An 18,792-nucleotide genomic window follows, 5' to 3' on the forward strand; every position below is an offset into this window, starting at 1 on the left:
AGCGAAAGAAGTTTAATGAGTACTTACTCTCTCCCCGGTGGTAGAACCACTGCCTGGTTCTCCCACGGCGGAGGTGATGATGATGTATGTCCATAGAGCTCCTGAGGCGATACCAAGTCGAATCCTCTGTAACGATAGTGTGCCGGTAGATCGCCAATGATTTATTTGATTAGCTTTTGGGGTTTATTGGATTTTTGTTCCTCTATAGAATACTCTACAGGACTCGTACTACTGAGTACAGTTCAGCCTCAGGAACGAAATGATATTTGTCCCGCTAAAAAAACCCTCACCCATGAATGAATGATGTTCATTCATCTCTGATCCCTCATCACCAAAGGCCCGTCCGTAACCTTTCGTGCGTGGTTCCCCCCCCTTTTTTTTGTTTTCACGATCCCACCGACGTCAGGACGACACAAGAATCGACGTCGGTGTTACAGACGTCCACTCTGCCGAGGCCTTTGAACTTGGGTCCCGTCGGCCCGCTTACGTACTTGATCTGGCCGAGCAGGTCGACCTGGCCCGAGGCATTGAGGGGGAGCTGCAGGTCGCCCCAGATGCCGTTGAAATTCAACCAGCCGGTGGAGTCGATGTCGTTGTAGGCGGCGAACTTCTGCGTCGTGTTGTCGAACGAGTAGAAGAACGCGTTGGCGAGGGGGTCCCACAGGATGCCCGGGTCGGTCTCGTCTGTGACGGGCGAGATGGGCAGGCCGGTCCCCAGGTTGAGACCCGTGATGTTCAGCGGGTGCGGCCCCGGCGTGGCGTAGTTGGCGTGGGTGCCATTGGCGCTGTACACGATGGGTCGGGTCCCGTTGTTGAATTTCGGGATGGCGCTGAACGTGAAGGCCTGCCCCCCGGAGTGTTCGCTGAACCACATCGCCTGCGGCGTCTCGTTCTGGAACCGCACCATCACATGTTCCCAGTCGCCGACGTGGTCGCCCAGTTCGAGTATAGGGAGTCCGAAGATCCAGTCCCCGCGATTGTAGGCGTAGAAGAAGAAGAAAAAGGCGTCCAGGATGTTGTTGGGTTTGCTCACGGTCACGACAGCGGTGGCGGTCGTGTTATCTGGTAACGAGCCATCGACGACAGGCCTTTGGCCGTTGAACCACGAAGGCAGGGCACGGATGCCCTCGTCGGACGTGAGAGAGACGTTGCTGCCATTGTTGCTCCCGAAGGTGTTCAGGATGTTGAGGTTGGACAAGGTCAAGGGGGCAGGCGGAGTGATATTTCGCCCCGTGAAATCTTCAGGGTGAGTGTTCGCGACTTGTAAGGCAATGTCACTGGGAAAGAATGCTTCCGTAGAGTCGAGGAACACCACCGGAGCTGTCACGGGAAGACTACATCAGCTTCTCTCGTTGTAAGATACACACATATCGGCTTCCTTCTGTTCAGAGAAGGGGCAACAAGTGTAGAGAGCGAAATATGCATACCGAATTGACGGACAAACGCTGGAACTGTCGCTCGTTTCTCGAATCCAATGGCGGACACTGAAATCGCGATGAAAGAGAGGAACACCAAGTAGTCCTGCGCGACACGCATTTTGAGCTGTTACCTACCACACTGCGAGGTTGGCAGTGTGCTGGGAGAAACAGTGCCGGGCCGGCGCCCTCGTCAGGTTTATAAGACGAAACCGGGCGCTTCCCAAGCAGTTGCTAGACATTGTCACCCTGGGCAAATCCATAACCAAGATCTGACAACCCGAATATGGTAAATCTGGATCTGGTTAGTGTCCCAGGCGCAGTCGTCGACAGAGGCGTACTTGATGTCGTGTACTCGGGGCGCTGGGGGTGCGTGAGTATCACAGGATCCGTCATGGGTACGAGGCTCTAAGCTAAAGTCAGTAGACAGGGGTGCGTGCCTCGTCCTTCCAAGGCCCATACGCCCTGATAAGTGACTGTGAAGGCGGAGATTCCTTGATGACAGGGGCGACGACTGTCTGAGAAACCGCCAATCATCGCAAGCAGAAAACCAGGGTGTTTAACCGGAATCTCACAATCTGCAGGTGAGCAATGCTTAAAGGACCGAATACTGATACTGGAGAAATCAAACCTGACTGCTTATAGCCTGGCTCGACGGGGCCGAAAAGAGCCTGATACGGCCGACAGCGCGGGGACGACAACCGCAGCACTGATGTGTTCAATTTCCGCTTATATTGTATCACTGCTTCGACCAAAGATGCGTCAATCGGGCCAGGGGGAAGCCTCTCTCAGATGCCAAACGGTCAGGCTGCAGTTGCGGACTTCGAAAACCCTTCCACGCATGGATGTGACTGGCCGGGTCCAGCATACATGATACACACAGTACGGTGCATAGCATTGGCAGTGATGAATACGGGGGCGAGAGGCCCACTCTGTAGCCTTGAATGTACTGTAGATGACGTGACTGGGATATATATATATATAGATATAGATAGATAGGAGTGAGAAAGCAGGTAGAGCGAGAGAAGCTGCGCGAGTCTATACCACGTGCCAAGAGCACCACGTGACTATTGAGTCCACTGAGGTCGTTTCAGCATTTGCCAAATAGACTCGACATTGAAACACTGGGAGCGCAGTACTTTGATGTGACATATGGCTAGAGATAGGTACAATGGCGGGCTCTCATGCACAGCCTCTGGCCCAATCCATCTTGGTCTGCCTTGTGCCATTCTGCACCCTGACCCATGCCAACACTCTTCCTCCGCTGATCAGCGATACTGTGCTCTTGTTTCCCGTAGCAAGCATGCCTGCTCTGACCACACCATTTTCCCTCCTCGTGGTCCACTTCAGTCGCCGCCTTTAGCACTTTATGGCTTCTTTCAGGGCTTCCCATGACCTTTCCGCATGATTTGCAAGCATCTAGGGTCCGTATAAGGCCCAGGATGATTGATGCTGATTCTGGTGGTCCGGGGTAATGGCGATCGCTGAAGGCTTCCGTCGACTGTGATATGTAGTCAACCTCCGATGATGACACCTTTTCTCGAAGACGAGCAGTGCTGTTTGTGCTCTCAAGTGTGTTGTTCCGCTCGCTGGTGCTCCGAAATGCGGCTTGAGTTGTTTGCTCGAACTCGCCGGAATTATAGCCAGAGCTCAGGCAGTCCAACTCCGTCCTTGACGAGGCAACAATTTTGTCTCATAGACATTCATTCTGGTCCAATCCTTTCGCTTTCTGCAGTAACCATTTTTCGCTCCGAGGTGTCTCAGTCACCTACCATGCCCCGAACTCTCTCAATCCGGCTCACAGCCTTCTCCAACCGTTCTAGCCTCTTCCTCTTTTCGCCGTCCCTCTGTTCCAACACCTTAACCCTCTCTTCTAACTTCGCCCGGGCTTTCCTCTCATTTGCGACCATCTCGTTTGCCTGCCCAAACAATTGTGCAGTGAGCTCTTCCAACTCGGTTTGGGTCTGTGACAAAGAGGATTCGGCACGTATGCGGAGGGTGCGCTCTTCTTCGAGGGACGACTGCAAGGACAAGAGGCTCACAGTAGATTGGTTGTTGTCTATGGTGGAGGAAGACGAGAGGGTCGGTGTAGAATTACTAGGTACCGTTGCAACTCCGAAGAAGGGCGTTTTCGGCGGAGACAGTGTGGTATTGCTGATGAGAGCTGCGTTGTTCTGCGGAAATGTGCCTGTCGCTGGTGTCAAAGGATTCTGTCCCCCGAGACTACTATTCGCTTCCCTCTTCCGTCCTGGTAGGAATGCACTGATGCTTGCCAGCCTCGACTGCTGCTGTTGCGGTGGCGTCTGCCCTGGTGTTGTGATCGAGCCTGTCCCGTCCCCCGGAGAAATACTCAGCCTCGGATTTGATCTTGCTTGTTGTTGCTGCTGCTGAGATTTGGAGTATGCATCACGCAGATATTGGATCTCGTCCTCGTAGTCCGCCAGTTTGTCTACCGCCGCGGCGGCCTTGGAGTTGAGGAGCCGTACCTGCGCTTCGAGATCGCGGATGCGTCGGTTCGCTTCAGTGGCTTCAGCAGGAGACTCGGAGGATGAGAAGAGATGGTAGCCGCATTGCGGGCATGTGTGATCCGGAGATGAGTGGTACGAAGCTGCGGCGGTCGCAAACGTAGGGTCCATGGGTATGGTATTGAGAAGGACCGAGGTGGCCATAAGACATGCTTGGACGGCCCGAGGAGGAATGTGAAGACTGGACAAAGGGGACGTTCATATGGGCCTCAGCTGGCGACGACTGGCCAAGAAGATGGGATGTCGAATGTGAAGGGGACAAAGATTAGGCGCCGGTGAATAGCCACCTGAGGTGATAATTTGGCTGTGTTTGGGCGCCCGCGTCCGGTCAACGCGAACGAGGAACAGGGCCACTCGCAGGCTATGCAACGATAAAAGGCAACGGTGAACAAAACTTGGAATAAGCTCAATGATCTATATACAGACTTCCTGAGCTCCGACGGCGCCCGGAACACGGAGGATGTCGAACGAAAGAAGGCGAGGTACATTGGACCTCTGTCACATGGCGTGTTTCAGCAGCTCGTATACAATAATTAGAGCCAAGTGACGTGCCGGGCTGGTGTCGGTGGATTCTGGGATGTTGTGGCTCCGCTTCGGCCAGGCACGTGACAAGCCACCGGTGATCGGCATCGGGAATATCACGTGGACCGAATACTGGAGACGAAGGATAGAGTATTCATTCCTCCCTGGCCTCGATCGTCGCTTTTCAGCTTGGAGCAGGGAGTCCACTTAGGCCGGGAAACCTCGACACGCCCAATGATGGGAATCTCGACGAACAAATTCGAATTCAATGGTGTCTGCACTTGATACTGGTTTATAAAGCTCGGCCAGTCCATCTGGGTCCTGGGTGTGGGCACCCTCCTGGTTTTGGATTATGCTGGATATTGGAGGAAATGGGGAACTGCCAGAGGGCTTTCGTTTCGGAAAGCGTCCGTCAGTCCATGTCCAACGACTGCTCCGCTGAAACAGGTATCCTCCGTCTTCTGCCTTCCGTGATATGCTTCGCCAATATTGAAAACCCCTCTCTCTGGAAAAATCTCAACAAGTGGTATCTCGGACAAGAAACGTCGAAGTAAAGAATGAATAAAGGGTTTCCCTTTCAGAAAAAGTATGGGATTGCAGCGCTGTAATCGTTAGCCCAAGAATAGTGCTCGGATGCAAACAACTCACGCGATGGCCAGTGTCGCCGTGACACCTAACACTGCCCTGGTTCGGACCTTTTCTCTCTTCAATTTCTCTTCCAATACCCTCGCCTTCTTGGCGGGTTGTGCTGGAAGCTCTGCATCAATGTCGCTCGGCTCTGGTTCTTGCGCTTTGCGCTTCTTGGAGATCTTCGGAGAGCTTTCCAGGGTCTTGGCCTCTTCGACCATCTTTTTGGCCGTCTCAAGCATTTTCTCCGTGTCCTCCGGGAGTGGTAACTCTGGCAGGCCGGCCGGTATCTCCACCGTCACATTCGTGTGCGTAGTCTCTGTCGTGCCATCGACTTCAATTGATTGTTCGACTTCAACCTTCACCATCTCCGGCTCCGGGTTTGTCGTCGGGGGGCTAGGCAACGACGGTGACTCTGGCTTTGATTCGGTTTCCGCCACAGATGCGGCGTCGTCGAGGGCAGACTGGAGAGACGCGCTCGCCGCATTGGCATTGGCGAGATTGGCCTCTTTCTGAGCCTTTGTCTGTCTCTTTCTGGGAGATGCCTTCACTTTGGGCGGACTTGCAGCTTTGGCAGGCGACGCCGACCGCGTTACTCTCGTACGAGGCGCTTTGGCGGGAGGAGTTGATTTAGGCTTATCGCCGGGTAGATCGAATTTGGGAGGCGCAGCAATTGGCTTTTTGGAACTCGAAGGCGTTTGCGTGATGTCTGTTGGGTCGAGAAGCGCGCGAATCCATTCTGATAGCCCGTATTCTTCGGCCAGTTCCAGAGCTGGACGTGATGTTAGCCTGAAGCATCCTGCCTTTTGCGCCGCTCATCCTACCGAATTCCGGTGCCACCCAGACATTGCCCGCGACTTCGTCCTGACTCGTTGATTCAAGGTTCTTGAGGTAGTCGCGCTCTTCCTTTTCCTCCATATGGGCAGCCCAAGGAAAGGCGATCTTGAACATGCCGGTCGCGCTCACAAAGCCATCTTTACTCCTCCTCTGCAAAACAAAGTCAGACGTGACGACGTAGGACTGGTTACCGATGCCTTTCGTACCATGAGGAAATATGTTTCCGGGTGGGCTTGGTTCGATTGAGTAGCGAAGATCTCGGAGCCGGTGAGGTCTTCCGGTAAAGGAGCCCGCAGATGGGCATACTCGAACGGCCCCAGATTTTCTGCCTTTGTCGCATTCGATGTTCCCACTTGCCCCGGCTTGACCGTCAGTTTTGTCTTGCCCAGTCGCCGACGGCTGACCAGCTCTTCATCTGGATTGACGTCAGTTTCCACTTCCGGCAATATACAGCTCATGAGAGATCGACGTACAGGAAGGTGCTGCGCCAGGCGCAATCAAAGGATTCCGCTTGCTGGGCAGAGGTCGCATGTTGATGTAATATACGCGCACAATGTACGGGCGAGTGACTTGAGCGCAGGAGAAGCGGTACGCGCCGGTAAGGAGGGATGCAAAATGTCGAGGCGGAAACAGAGAAGGAGTGGCAGAGACGGCTGCTGAGAGTCCCGTCTGGTTCAAATGAAAACAGCTCGGTGGTCAGGAAGGCCAGATAAGAAAAGAAATGGGATGAGTTGTCCGGCTGTCAGTGGGTGGGCGAATTGAACGAGCGCGACAACACAGAAGTGGAAAGGATGGGTAGAGCGCATTCGGAGAGTGAGGGAACGGGGGAGGATGAGGTTGACAATGGGGGGTGGGAGAGCTGGGCTGGAGCTGGGGGAGGGTGTCAGGGTCACCAGTGCTAGCAGCACAGCGATGGTTGGGTGGTTGTTCCGGCCAGGGCCCCCAATCGGAAGCTTTTTCTAGGTGGCTGGTGGGCGCGGAAGAGATCACACCAGTGCCTGTTGGGTGTGCTGGCTACTCGTAATGTACTTGGTACATAGGACAGGTACACAGGTACTGTGACGCCCCCCATATCGCCCAGGTATCTCTACGTTTGTGTATCAAGTTTCTCAAACGACTTCACCTTTGTTCTTCATCAAACCCGTCCGATTCTTCGCCTTCTCATCCTCCTTCTCGTCGCCTATCTCTAAGACTTCATCACCACGATACTCCCACGGACCAATATCCCTTGGCCCATCGACACCATCTGGAGGCAACGCCCATTGTGGCGCAGGGCTGCGATAGCTCCAGCTACCTTCGGCCACATCGGCATACGAGAGGGCGTGAAGATATATGCCCAGTTCATGAGGACCAGGGTCCGAGTATAATGGAGTGTCGCATACTGGACATCTCTCGCCTGTCATCTTTTCTCCTTTCCGCTTGTTGTAGTCTGCCACCATCTCATCGTGTGCTTTCACGAATGCCCCGTATTGAGCGTCATTGTGCATGGCATCCTCCCCCGATCCTCCGAGAGACCCGGCATGTAACGTGCCAGCCGGTAACGGTTTGAAGAATGGGTCCTCCCCAGTTGAGGCAGATGAACGTGACGCTTCGCTCAACTTGGCCGCCCCAGTCACAGTCATTTGTTGTGTCTGGTCCACAAGCATCGCCAGTCGCTCCTGCTCATATGATATGGAGTCAGAGACCTCACTTTTCCCTACCAATTTGAGCTTCGCTATAATCTCCTCGTCCTTCTCTGGGCTCGAATCATTTTTGGCAAGACCAGGCCCAAAGACAGCTCTGTTGCTGTATATTGGATCGTTCGTGATCGGGTGACCTAGAAACTGTAGATGGACTCGGATTTGATGCGTTCGCCCCGTCAAAGGAAGGCAGTGGACAATGCTGTAGCCTTCATTCTCCGTACCGGAGATTGCTGGTGCCGGTTGGGCCTCCGTCTGATTATTCGTCAATGACCCGTTCGAGTTCGAGGTGGCCTTCGGGTTTGTCGTTGGGTGTGGTTTGTGAGGATAATATGCCAGGCGTCTGAACAATGTCTTCGCAGATTTCCCGCTCGCTCGAGCTCGATTGAGTCCAACAATGGGACTGATTTGCAGAATGCTCTCCTCACATTTCACAATCCCTCCGCGCATTGGGTCACCGTCCCAGCCGTCTCCGTCAGGGAATCGGCCTTTGACTCTTGCAACGTATTCCTTGCGGACTGTCCGCCCGCGCAGTTTTTCACTGATCGCCTCCGCCTCTTTGCTTGTCTTCCCAATAAACATGACACCACTCGTCAACCGATCAAGTCTGTTGCAGGGCAAGGGTTTGAAGGCGAAATGGCGCTCGGCTTTCATGATCTCGACGACCGAATTGTAGTTGTACCGACCAGCCGGATGGACGGGCACACCGGCAGGCTTGTCGATAACAATCATGTCATCCGTTTCATTGATGACTCGAATCGGCTGCGCCGTCACCGGCGGCTCGTGTCTGTGCAGCGTATGTGAGATGACATCGCCATTCTGAACAATGGTATGGACATCTTTACATGGTTTCCCGTTAATTGAGATCTGGCCCGTCTCGATCGCCTGCTTGTAGTACTCGCGCGTGCGGTCTCGAAACTCAGCAGCGAAGATGTCGAGGATTTCCCGCCCCCGCCATCGCTGTTTACAGTAGGTATTGTATGTGAAATGATAAGGAGCCACACGCCGGAGGCCATTCTCGAGGTAATACGGTCGAGGCCACGGATCACACGGTGTGACCGCGACAGACGGAGGATCTGTGAGCGGCTTCCGATCATCGAAGAACTGGGGTGCCTTGGTTTCAGTCGTGATCAGCGCCATGCTGGGGCTGGGATAGCGGCCGCGACTTGCCAGATAGGCAAGAACGCGAGGTGAAGGAGCCAGCGATATTTGTGATGCGGAAGGATTCGGTTGATATCGCCTCTAAGTTAGAATCTGGGGTGTCACATAAGGAAAACTTTTGGGAGTGGATGTTTCTAACTGCGGCACAACTGACGCCGAAGTCTCTGAGCATGGCAGTACGACAGCACTCCTTTCACACAACCGCACAATTCGACGCGAAGACAATAAAAGATGGTAGGTATTTACAGCTTGCCGGCTTACTTCACGATCGTCTTCTGCCTGGCAACGGCGATGCTAGTAGGATCAATACTAGGAAATTGACTACGACTCGAGAGTCTGCCCTGTCGGTTATCTTGCGATAAGTGGTCAAGCAGGAATTCTTGAGGTATCTACCCTGCGAGAAATGAGTCTCACAAATGCTGTAGAGACCAATGACAGGGGGAAACAACAGGTCCACGCTTGGAGAATCTCAATCCTAGCCTTCCCACCAACCCAAGAGCACGGACAAGGCAAGGAAATGTGGCAGCTCGAATAGTACAGTCCAGGAAACATTGAAGCAGAGAAAAAAAGCCATCGAAACGTCAGGTGGAGACATGATGTCCTTGAACTTGAATCGATTTTTTTTCTGGATCTCATACCATCTGGCGCCCAGGTGATGATGCACAGACTCGGTGCTTAGCCATAAGAGGGCGCTCTCTAACCCATCTTCCGCCGCTGCCGCTGTAGACCTGGTTTGGCAACAAAAAGCTCGTGACCACCTCTCATTGATTCATATCCACGAACGGAACCACAACACCCTCTCTTTGTCGCACTCATGACTCGGTAGTAATCTTCGCCTTGGGGTTGGTAACCTTGACGCCCAGTGCCTTTGCCTTTGCAACGATTTCAATTCGTTTCCGCGATGAAACAGCGGATGCGATTTCAGCGGCGTATGTTCGGTTGTGCATGAGGAGGAGTTCGACGTCACGGGGGTTGTGAACGAGGAAAGCCTTGTGGCCGGAAGGCATCATGTGTCGGGTCTTCTTATTTGAACCGAAACCGATCTGTACATTATGTCTGTCAGCCCAATGTTTCTGCGTACCGACCACCTCGCATTCATGGGGTGCGCTGTTCGTGCTCTCGTGTCCTCCCTGCTGCCTCAACCGAAGATGCGAAAATTCGGACGTACCGATGGCATGACCATTTGGCCCTTGAACCGTCTTCGGACTCGGTTGTCGATACCCTTAGGCTTCCTCCATGCTGAAGGCACACACTTGAAGGTGTCGGACTGGTGTCGGTGCCAGGCCTTCTTGTGCTTTTTGATGATGGGGACGTGCTTCTTTGCGGAGACCATCTGTGCGAATGTCAGCTATTCGTCCGGGGTTTCCTGAGAGCGTGCTGGTCTGACCTTGACGATTGTATGGTCTTGACACCTGAAGCAATTACGAGGGGTTGTGGTGAGAAGTCGTCGACAATGGCGCCCTAGTTGAAAATCGGGGTGTCGAATTTCGCAAAATGCCAAGAGTGACTTTCTGTGCGCGGGAAAACCAGACAGCTAACCCTATCTGAATTAGCGTCATTTTCCAGCCTTGGGCCTCTGGTTGCAGAGACAGACTTGTGCTCGGTAAGCGTATCTCTCGACCTTACTCATGCCTATCAGTTCAGCAGCAATAGTTCTCGATGGAGTCTTCTAGATCTTCTACAGTGCTTGGTGTTCTAATTTGATCGGGACTCCTCCCTGCTCGCCACTTCGCAACATAGCTTCAATCAGCTCCAGATCCGCCAGAGCTTCTTCTGGGGATTGACTCTCATTGACCTTCCCAGCAGCTAGAGCTTCTCCCCACGCCCTCACTTCGCCCGGCACACCTGTCCTTTCATCCTGGACCTCTTCAGTCTTATCGTCATACGTGACCTTGTTGCCCGAAAGGCTGACGGAGCCTTTCTCACAGCCCACAGCCCATTCACTCCCCTTATGAGTGGTTCCAAATGAGATCGATATCGTTCCTACCGTCCCGTTCTTGCTCTTTGCTGTAGCTTCAACGGTGTCGACTGGAGGGAGATGTTCTTGAAGCAGTGCAGAGTGAGCGGACAGCGTGACCAATGGATTGTCTTTGCCCATCATCAACCGGAGTCCTGCAGTAAAGTGTACGCCGCCGTCTAGTAAAAATCCACCCTGATGCGTTGGATTCTTACGCCATCTGGCAAACAGTCAATACCATTCGCACAGCCTTGTCGGGAAGGCGGGGTGTTTTACTCAGTCTCAAAGTATTTCCCGCCCTCAACAAGTGTCTGCAATCGGCATCTGAAAGTCAATTGCCGACCCTTGGTCTGCACGACCTCCCCGGCTCGAATAAACGAGTTCGTGTATCTGATGTTCTCGGCGACGGCCCATGTCACCTTTTTCGGTTCGATCTCTGACCGGTACCATTTGATGAGTTCTGCGGCGTCCTTTACATTCTCCGCTACCGGCTTCTCGGAGAGCACATGCTTGCCTGCCAACAAGACCTTGCGAATGTAGTCTGGCTGGTTCTTGATCGGCAGGGCGATGATGACTGCTTGGATATCCGAGCGGGCCAGAAGGTCGTCCAAAGATTTGCCAGCGCCCGAGTCGTCCGAGTAGAGATCAACCTTGGATTCGTCCACCTCGAGCGTCTTTGCCGATTTGAGTGAGCGGGAGTAGACAGCCTTGAGCGTCAAGTCCTTGGACGCTTCGACGGCCGGCTGTCAAAGGCGTTCTCCATGTCAGTAAGAGGGTCGAGGACAGATGACAACCTTTTCTCCGCGCACCTTGTGCTCCTCTCGAGCGAAGATACCTGTGCATCATCAATCAATATCATGGTCGTGATCCAACGACGAACCCAGGTCAAGATCCATACCTCCGCCTAGAATGGCCACCCCGATCATTGTGATGTGACGTGATGTGATTTGTTAGTATTATCTAATGTCGCTCTGATTGAATTGCTCCAGGAATGAAAGTATCAATTTTCGAGCGTCAATTGAGGGCAGAAGTAATTCATATCACCCACTTACCATCTCGCCCGCCCCAAAATTTCCATGGGTGAGGGCCTGTAATTTAGGCTATTGGCCCCTCATCGGGCTCATTGCCGTCTTCAGCGGTTTTTGATACAACATCCGTATCACGTGTTCGGGTATGTCGCGCCTCCGTCCCGCGTTGCACGCGTCGTCGGTGTCGTCACCATGCAGGAAAGAATGGATCCACAGGAGAAAAGCATAACAACACACAGAGAAAACCACGGCGACGGTCGAGTGGTGACCAGCAGTTGGCAAAATTCCTGGATAGGCTGGACGATCCCCCTGAAAGCTACGACATCTCGCTCGCTCCCTTTTGTTGACAACACTCTTTGTTTAACACTATCCTTCATCGATACCAAGTCTTTGCCAGAGCAAGCTCGCCTCTGCCATCACTCAGAACAGCGACATTGTCCGCTCCTTTACACCCGTGAGTGTATGACAAGGTCATAAGACGCTCTCTCAGAACGGCACCACGACCAACACTCGGTTTCAACACATCAAATGGTGAGCTCGCAACCAGAACAGCTCGAAACCGCGCAAATTTCTCTGCCAGAAGAGCTGCGCGCCACCACCCGACATAGACACCATGCTTTGAACGCGCAGATCATCCAGCGGCTGCCGTTGTCTCTCCCGCCAAATGCAGACAGCCCACTCGCTTATGCCAAAGGCATTATAGTCTTTGGTCAGATATACTTCGCCTTCGAGAACTTTTTAGAGACACAACTGGCTTCTGGTCAGTTGGATCAGCGACTGCTTCACATCTACGAATGCGTGCGCTTTCCCTGGCTGCTAAGGTCCGGCCGGCTACAAAATGACATCGATACCCTGGAATCACAGCTCCTTCAGTCTCAAATGGAGGAACTTGAAGCCCTGGTAGAGGAGTCGAGAGGCTTTCGTCTGCAGATTGAAAGTTCATTGTCGGCAAAACCACACGTCCTGCTGGCCTATACCTGGACGATGTACCTTGCTCTTTTCAACGGTGGTCGCTGGATTCGAGGGCAGCTTGTCTCTGCAGGCCCAGAGTTTTGGCGCGCAGGTACGCTCCCGTTATCCTTTTGGGATTTTCAAGGCGAAGAGGACGTGAACGTCGATGAGCCACTCAAAGAGGAATTCAAGAAAGGATTTCGGGAAGCAGCCTCCTCTCTAACAGAAAATGAAAAGAGAAATGTTGTTGAGGAGACTCTGGATTTGTTCGATTTGTGCACCAAAATGGTGGGATTTCTCGACAATAAGACCACGAATTGCTCATTGCAGATAGTTTCCGAAAGGCTGCCATCACTCCTCGCTTCTTCGCAGCTCAGTAATTCAATCGGCGCAAATTCGATGGCAGCATCTCTCTGGCAATGCATGGTTTCTGCTTGTTCGTCGCTGATGACGACGACAATCACAGCAAGGAGACATAAAGCAGCCTCGGCAGGTTGAGATCTGAGCACTGCTCTTTACTGCCTAGGTCAACTGGTCTCCAGCTCGATAAGAGCAATTCTCTAGTTTAATAGAACCACAATGGTCACGTCGGATGACAGAAGTAGCATGTCGAAGTATAAGAGCCGTGGTGGGCACCTAGTCATCATTTGCAAGCAAAGGAATCCAGTATTTTTCGAGCTGGCACGCCACAGTCCCTAAATTGGCCTACCAGAGCAACAAGGCTGTCCGATACCAGATCTGAAACTAACTGCCTTTCTTAACGATGCATGCAGGAAAGAACACCTGAATGGCAGGGCGCCCAAAATCGTCATTTGGATTCGATTGTTGCTGTCTTCCGCTGGGCCACGTAACGTCTGGGACAGTAAATGAATTCGAGCCCTTTTCGCTACCGAAGGAGTGGTCTGAGCTGCCCCCATCTGAGGGCGAAACTATGACATTAGGTCGGGGGAAAATAAGACGGGGCTCCTAAGTTGACTTCAATAGTTGGGCCTGTCATTATTCGTAGAGCTGAAACGAGACCATCTGGAATCGTGCGTCTGAGCAGCTGCCCCTCATAATATGTATGATCCAGGGGTAAGAGCATGGGTCAGAACCTTGTATCGGCACGTGGAATCTGAACGACTCTCCTGCCATTACTCGTGTTTGCAGAGCTTCGACCTTCCACCAGGTCACCGTGAAGCAATCGTACCTTCTGGCGCGGGTTGATGCAGTTGTAGTGCAACGCATGTGGCAGTTCAAGACCACGCTAGATCCTTGTCCTAGGCCATTTGACGGATCGTCCGAATTTCTCTTAGCTTCGTCTGGTGTGTTGCCACGAGAGCCACTAGGGAAGGGTGATCCCGGGGAAGGCCTGTGCGCGATGAACGCTTCGTCGGATCTTGGAGCGCCCTGAATTTGAGATGATAGTAGGCTGAATATTTGATGCTTACAAGTTCAACCCATAGCTCTGTAGATGTGCATATTTGTGTAGCTATTTGGTGATTGCTCGGGCTACGGGTACAGTACACGATTAAACCCACAGTTTAAAGTCTGGGCGCCCCGAAGTAGAGGCATCAGGTTGCTGGGCCCTCGGTTTAAAGCTTCAGCTAAGGACCCAGCAGGAAGGTCATCACAGGGAAGAGGCGATTGCCAGCAGAGAGTTGGGATAACCTGGCACCTCAGAGCAACGGCACGATCGGATGTAGGTGAACCTTCTGGCTATTGGAGATTGGTTTGAACAGTTGCATATCCTCCTGGCAAGAGTGAAGCAGGCAGGTCCTTCTTGTCAAGGACCCAGCTGTGCGTTGGCGAGCTTAAGGGGGGATTCCTTGGTACATTGCTGCCGTCTTGTGGCTCTACAAGGATGTCTGCATGACATTCTAGGCCAGAGCCACGCAGATTTACTGACTTTGAAAAGCCCCCCAACGTGGCTTTCTGCTGTGCACGGGTGCCGTCCGAGAAGAAATCGGCTGCACGTTTCTGTGGGAAGACCCTGGTCACTCTGTGGAGGTTCTCAAGTCAAGGCCTAGAGCGGGTATGTGTGTACTCTGTGTTACGTATCAAAAAGCAATGGACGGAACGCCCCCCTTAAAAGTCAGTATTCTTATGCAATGTGGCCTTGAACTTGGAGATTGCCATTACCGTGTTCCCAGTGATGGCAGCATAGCTCTTCCCATGCTCCTCCGTCCTGGTACCGCTGGGATGGGCCGTAACACCGATGGATTCGTCAAGCGAGGTTGCAGAGCGCCAGGTGGATTTGGCAGCTGGATAATGCGCCGAATCCGCCATGCCGCCAATGGCTGAGGCAAGAGATGGTTTGGGGATGTGCAGGAAATGGTATCGAGCTAGAGAGAAGGAGGGCTGGGCTGCTGCAGGTCGACTAGGTATAGATAATTCGACGGAGCTGGCCGCTGCAAGCTCACCCGCTGCTTTGGAGCCATCGGCGCAACCTGTGCCGGCGGAGGGATCTTCGCTGACTCCTTAGGCACCCATTAGGTGAGCAAGGCGAGCAGCAGTCATACCCTGCTTGAGGGCAAGTCGAATTCTTTTTGGAGCCGGTTTAGGACGCCCACGAAGGAGTTAATATTAGATGTTGGTATGTTCATGATTTGCAAGAGTGGTTTAATCCCGAGGGATATCCAAAGTGGCCAGTTGCATGGCCAGGCAAGAGCTGGACCCTTGGAGGCAAAGACAGCGAAAGAGTTTTCAGGTGGCCTTCCATATTAGTGGACAATGCTGCTGTGCGAGAGTCACATCCAGCATCGTTTTTGTCAAAATTCAATCTGTAGCACGGTTTTCTTCACCTGGGCACCGGATCCAGCAGCTTGCTTGGTGGCAACCTCTATACGAGGTACTATTTAGCATGGCAGGAGCTGATAGGTGGTTGGGGGCCCTTCTGGCAGTTGCCACGTACCCGAGCCCATAGTACCGGTGCTCTGGGGACGCCCCCCATCAGTAGCAGCGGGACTAGGCCTGCACGGACCCAAGCAGCTCCCCGGGCGTTCCTCTAACCTTAAACAAGGTGAGTACTCGGCACTGCTCTTTGGGTCTCGGACTCTCGGGTCGCTTCTGTGCAGATATTTTTTGCGGATGCCCGCCGTCGCCCGTGCAGGCTCCCCATAGGTGGTGTGATAAAATAATGGGCGCCCCTTGTGGCACCCACTGCACCGATAGACAGAACGGTATGGCCCCTCCCTCCCCACCCCAACAATTCCCTATCTCAGGCTAACCCTGAAAGCTTCGAGTACCCAGTCTGACTGCCTCGCTGCCTAACTCCTTGATCCCCAGGCTGGACTTCCCCCTCCTCACCCTTCTGAAGCCCATGCATGACTCTTGTACCCACGCTTTCCAGTTTCCACATGATTATTAGGCTGGAGTCGCCCGCTTAGTTCGGGCTTCTGTTGGCTGGGGCATTGGATTCCGGTAGCCTAACACACGTAGTTCCCACCCTAACTGCATGCCGGTTCCCAGACTCGCGAGACTGCCTGCAACTTAGCGGCCCGTCGACTGCGGTGCGTGTCCCCAGGCTCCCCCAGTAGTCTCGCAAATCCTGTCTGCAGCTCCTCGTGCTGCATCATCGTTGGATCTCGTCGCTCCTAAGCTCGATGCTTGGTGTTCAACACTGCCTCTTGCTTCTCCTTCTGCTTCTGCTTCCATTCCCCATCCACACACCCGCGTGTGTGCTTCTCCTCTTTCCTTCCCTTATCTCCACACTACTTCACACTCCAACCTGCTCATCTCTGTCTTCTTCGACTCTTCTGACCTCTTCGTCGCCCCTTGCTGATCGTCCCTTCCTCCCACCCCCTCGTCTTTGGCCTCGTATTCTAGCATCCCGGGGTCAAACTCTGCGACGCCGTCGATCGCTCACATCCACCACTGCGAGCTCTGTACCTAGGAGAATTTCGCCGGCACCGGTCCCTCCAGGTGTGAACCGCCAGCGACGATCAGTGCTGATCCTCACTCGCACCTGAGACTTGCAAATCTTCAAGAGATATTGCCAATTGAGCCCTCCGTCGACTGCTTGCGGATCCCTTTGCATCCATACCACACCACATCACGACATCCTGCGACACCTGACCTGCTGTCTGAAAGGGCGCGCTGCTGGGAAGGTCGACTGGGCAAGTCAATGGACCGCAGCATTGGGAACAGGGATCTCGCTACCCGACAAGTCACATTGCAATCCACTCCCGCGGAATTCCACCACCAATAATTGACGGCTTACCTTCTTCATCACCTTCGCCGTCCCAATTCCCTGGGTCAGCCAAACAGCCAATAGTCGCACCATCAAGCCATCGGTCTCTGTCTTCCAGCCCGTCCGGTGCGCTCTTGCTGATTGCCTTCCATCTCCTATGACACCATCTCTGTCAGGCCATCCATTCCACTCCGCCAATGGAAGCGGCAGAAGCACAACCGTTGAAGGAAAAGAAGGGCTTGAAAACGGTCTGGAGCAGGATCAAGGATTTCTTTAGAGAAAAACCCACCGCCACACCAAACTCTCCATCTGCCACTGCTACACCATCTGTTCCCGCTCCTTCTATCGCTGCACAGACAAAACGAGCTGCAGAGGCATTCACCTCCCCAGAGACAACGCCACTGAGCGTTGACGACAGGAAACCTCCAACGGCGCATGCGCATGAGAAGGAGGTGGACGAAACATTCAAGGAACCCGAACAGCCCACCGAACTTGTCTCGACGTCGCCGCAAGAAGCGGCTGATGCCAAGAAGGCCGCTACGGCCGAGTCACACATGCGGTTCACCAAAGCACAAGCAATCTTTGCCAGACACAACCTGGAACTGGACGAGACAGAATGGGAACCGAGGTACAGAGGACCCCCAGAAAGGGTGTACAAGAACATACGAATGAGGGTCAGATACACCTGTCACAATTGTTCAACAACGTTTGGTCGCGATAGAATCTGCATGGGATGTCAACACCGACGTTGTACCCGATGCTCACGCTACCCGCCAAAGAAAGATCGCACGAAATATTCGCAAGACCCTACGAGCACTGGCTCTCCAGAACTCATCCCTGAAGCCCCTCGATCAGGAGCCGAGGGCGGAACGTGCCACGAGTGTCAGGGTGGTTTTGAAGTTGATGCTGAAGAATGTCCTAACTGCCATCACAAGATCTGTGAGAGATGTCTGCATGAAGCCACCATTACTGTCGAACCGGGTCACCAAGCTGCTCAAGAAGCAACTCAAGAAGCGTCCGGGGTCGCACAACCTCACCAAAGGAACCCCAGCCTACAAGAATCATCATCTATCAGCTAACTTGAGTCGATATTCGTCTCTGGCGCCGCTAGCATCTCAGGGGCGCGGGCCTCTCCTAGCATTCTTATATTTGACATTTTTTCTGAGCATTTTGATGATGCGACGACGACTTTTCTACGACTACTTGTCCTTTCTCGATCTGAGCGTTCCAGTCCTAATTGTCATGGGGTGGTGTTCACGGTGTTGCGTTCACAGGATTCCCCGTTTGACAGTACTTTGATCCATTTTGAGCGCCAAAAGCGAAAATGTTCGTCTGGAGTTGGGTGTTGTTTTCTTGGGTCCCTTCAATACGTTGCCCATACCAGAAGGGTGATCTTACATTGGAAGAGAAGGACTCAGGGTCCACAGGAAAGTTGGGAATCCGGGAAGTCAGGAAAAGAGATGGGTGACTGGAATCTGAGGATTCTGACGCCGCCACCGTACAGCGGGAGCACATTTCAAAGGGTACAATTGCGGGAGGAGGGTTCAAGGATCAGGAAGGATTCGAGCAGGGATTCGAGCAATGGTGATTGTTGCTCAGCAAATTGGACGGCGACTCTGCAGCCTCGATCTTGTCCTCTTGGTGAGGCTGGTCTCTACGATACAAATGAAGAAAATAACAGCGCCACTCCACTGCCTACACTACTACCTCCGTTTTTTTTCTGTCTAATCTAGTCTCAAGTTTTCCTTTCTCCTTCCTCTTTATCGCTGGGCTGATCAACCACTTCACTCCTCAGTTCTCGAGTCTAGCATTCTTTCTTCAGAGCCGACGTTGGGCTCTGGACTCCCCCACAACACCCTGCAGCACTCACACTACCTACGATACGGAAAATGACGGATCCCCCCATGCCGTAAGAACTC

At 53.2% G+C, this 18,792-nt stretch overlaps 8 protein-coding genes across 8 annotated transcripts; 2 read left to right on the forward strand and 6 right to left on the reverse strand.

Annotated features, from left to right (window-relative positions):
* Positions 1 to 385: 385 nt before the first annotated feature.
* AYL99_02258 (hypothetical protein) lies at positions 386 to 1,536 on the reverse strand (the record flags this gene model as incomplete). Its single annotated transcript, XM_018833774.1, has 2 exons — positions 386 to 1,320; positions 1,428 to 1,536. The coding sequence occupies 2 exons, from the start codon at positions 1,534 to 1,536 to the stop codon at positions 386 to 388; spliced, it is 1,044 nt and encodes a 347-aa protein (XP_018696398.1).
* A 1,639-nt stretch (positions 1,537 to 3,175) lies between these two features.
* Positions 3,176 to 4,084, reverse strand: AYL99_02259 (hypothetical protein; the record flags this gene model as incomplete). The annotated part of the gene is made up of 1 exon (XM_018833775.1): positions 3,176 to 4,084. The coding sequence occupies one exon, from the start codon at positions 4,082 to 4,084 to the stop codon at positions 3,176 to 3,178; it is 909 nt and encodes a 302-aa protein (XP_018696399.1).
* Positions 4,085 to 5,039: 955 nt separating this feature from the next.
* On the reverse strand, positions 5,040 to 6,457 carry AYL99_02260 (hypothetical protein; the record flags this gene model as incomplete). Its single annotated transcript, XM_018833776.1, has 5 exons — positions 5,040 to 5,064; positions 5,111 to 5,861; positions 5,914 to 6,076; positions 6,133 to 6,341; positions 6,400 to 6,457. The coding sequence occupies 5 exons, from the start codon at positions 6,455 to 6,457 to the stop codon at positions 5,040 to 5,042; spliced, it is 1,206 nt and encodes a 401-aa protein (XP_018696400.1).
* Positions 6,458 to 7,035: 578 nt separating this feature from the next.
* On the reverse strand, positions 7,036 to 8,745 carry AYL99_02261 (hypothetical protein; the record flags this gene model as incomplete). The annotated part of the gene is made up of 1 exon (XM_018833777.1): positions 7,036 to 8,745. The coding sequence occupies one exon, from the start codon at positions 8,743 to 8,745 to the stop codon at positions 7,036 to 7,038; it is 1,710 nt and encodes a 569-aa protein (XP_018696401.1).
* An 833-nt stretch (positions 8,746 to 9,578) lies between these two features.
* On the reverse strand, positions 9,579 to 10,099 carry AYL99_02262 (60S ribosomal protein L32; the record flags this gene model as incomplete). The annotated part of the gene is made up of 2 exons (XM_018833778.1): positions 9,579 to 9,809; positions 9,935 to 10,099. 2 exons carry the CDS (start codon positions 10,097 to 10,099, stop codon positions 9,579 to 9,581), a joined length of 396 nt encoding a protein of 131 aa, XP_018696402.1.
* A 345-nt stretch (positions 10,100 to 10,444) lies between these two features.
* On the reverse strand, positions 10,445 to 11,649 carry AYL99_02263 (hypothetical protein; the record flags this gene model as incomplete). The annotated part of the gene is made up of 4 exons (XM_018833779.1): positions 10,445 to 10,943; positions 11,000 to 11,466; positions 11,533 to 11,558; positions 11,604 to 11,649. The coding sequence occupies 4 exons, from the start codon at positions 11,647 to 11,649 to the stop codon at positions 10,445 to 10,447; spliced, it is 1,038 nt and encodes a 345-aa protein (XP_018696403.1).
* Positions 11,650 to 12,279: 630 nt separating this feature from the next.
* Positions 12,280 to 13,082, forward strand: AYL99_02264 (hypothetical protein; the record flags this gene model as incomplete). The annotated part of the gene is made up of 2 exons (XM_018833780.1): positions 12,280 to 12,977; positions 13,037 to 13,082. 2 exons carry the CDS (start codon positions 12,280 to 12,282, stop codon positions 13,080 to 13,082), a joined length of 744 nt encoding a protein of 247 aa, XP_018696404.1.
* A 3,988-nt stretch (positions 13,083 to 17,070) lies between these two features.
* On the forward strand, positions 17,071 to 17,952 carry AYL99_02265 (hypothetical protein; the record flags this gene model as incomplete). Its single annotated transcript, XM_018833781.1, has 1 exon — positions 17,071 to 17,952. One exon carries the CDS (start codon positions 17,071 to 17,073, stop codon positions 17,950 to 17,952), a length of 882 nt encoding a protein of 293 aa, XP_018696405.1.
* Between the last annotated feature and the right edge of the window lie 840 nt (positions 17,953 to 18,792).

The sequence above is a fragment of the Fonsecaea erecta genome, assembly GCF_001651985.1.
Source record: "Fonsecaea erecta strain CBS 125763 chromosome Unknown Scaff2, whole genome shotgun sequence".
NCBI classification, from domain to species: domain Eukaryota; kingdom Fungi; phylum Ascomycota; class Eurotiomycetes; order Chaetothyriales; family Herpotrichiellaceae; genus Fonsecaea; species Fonsecaea erecta.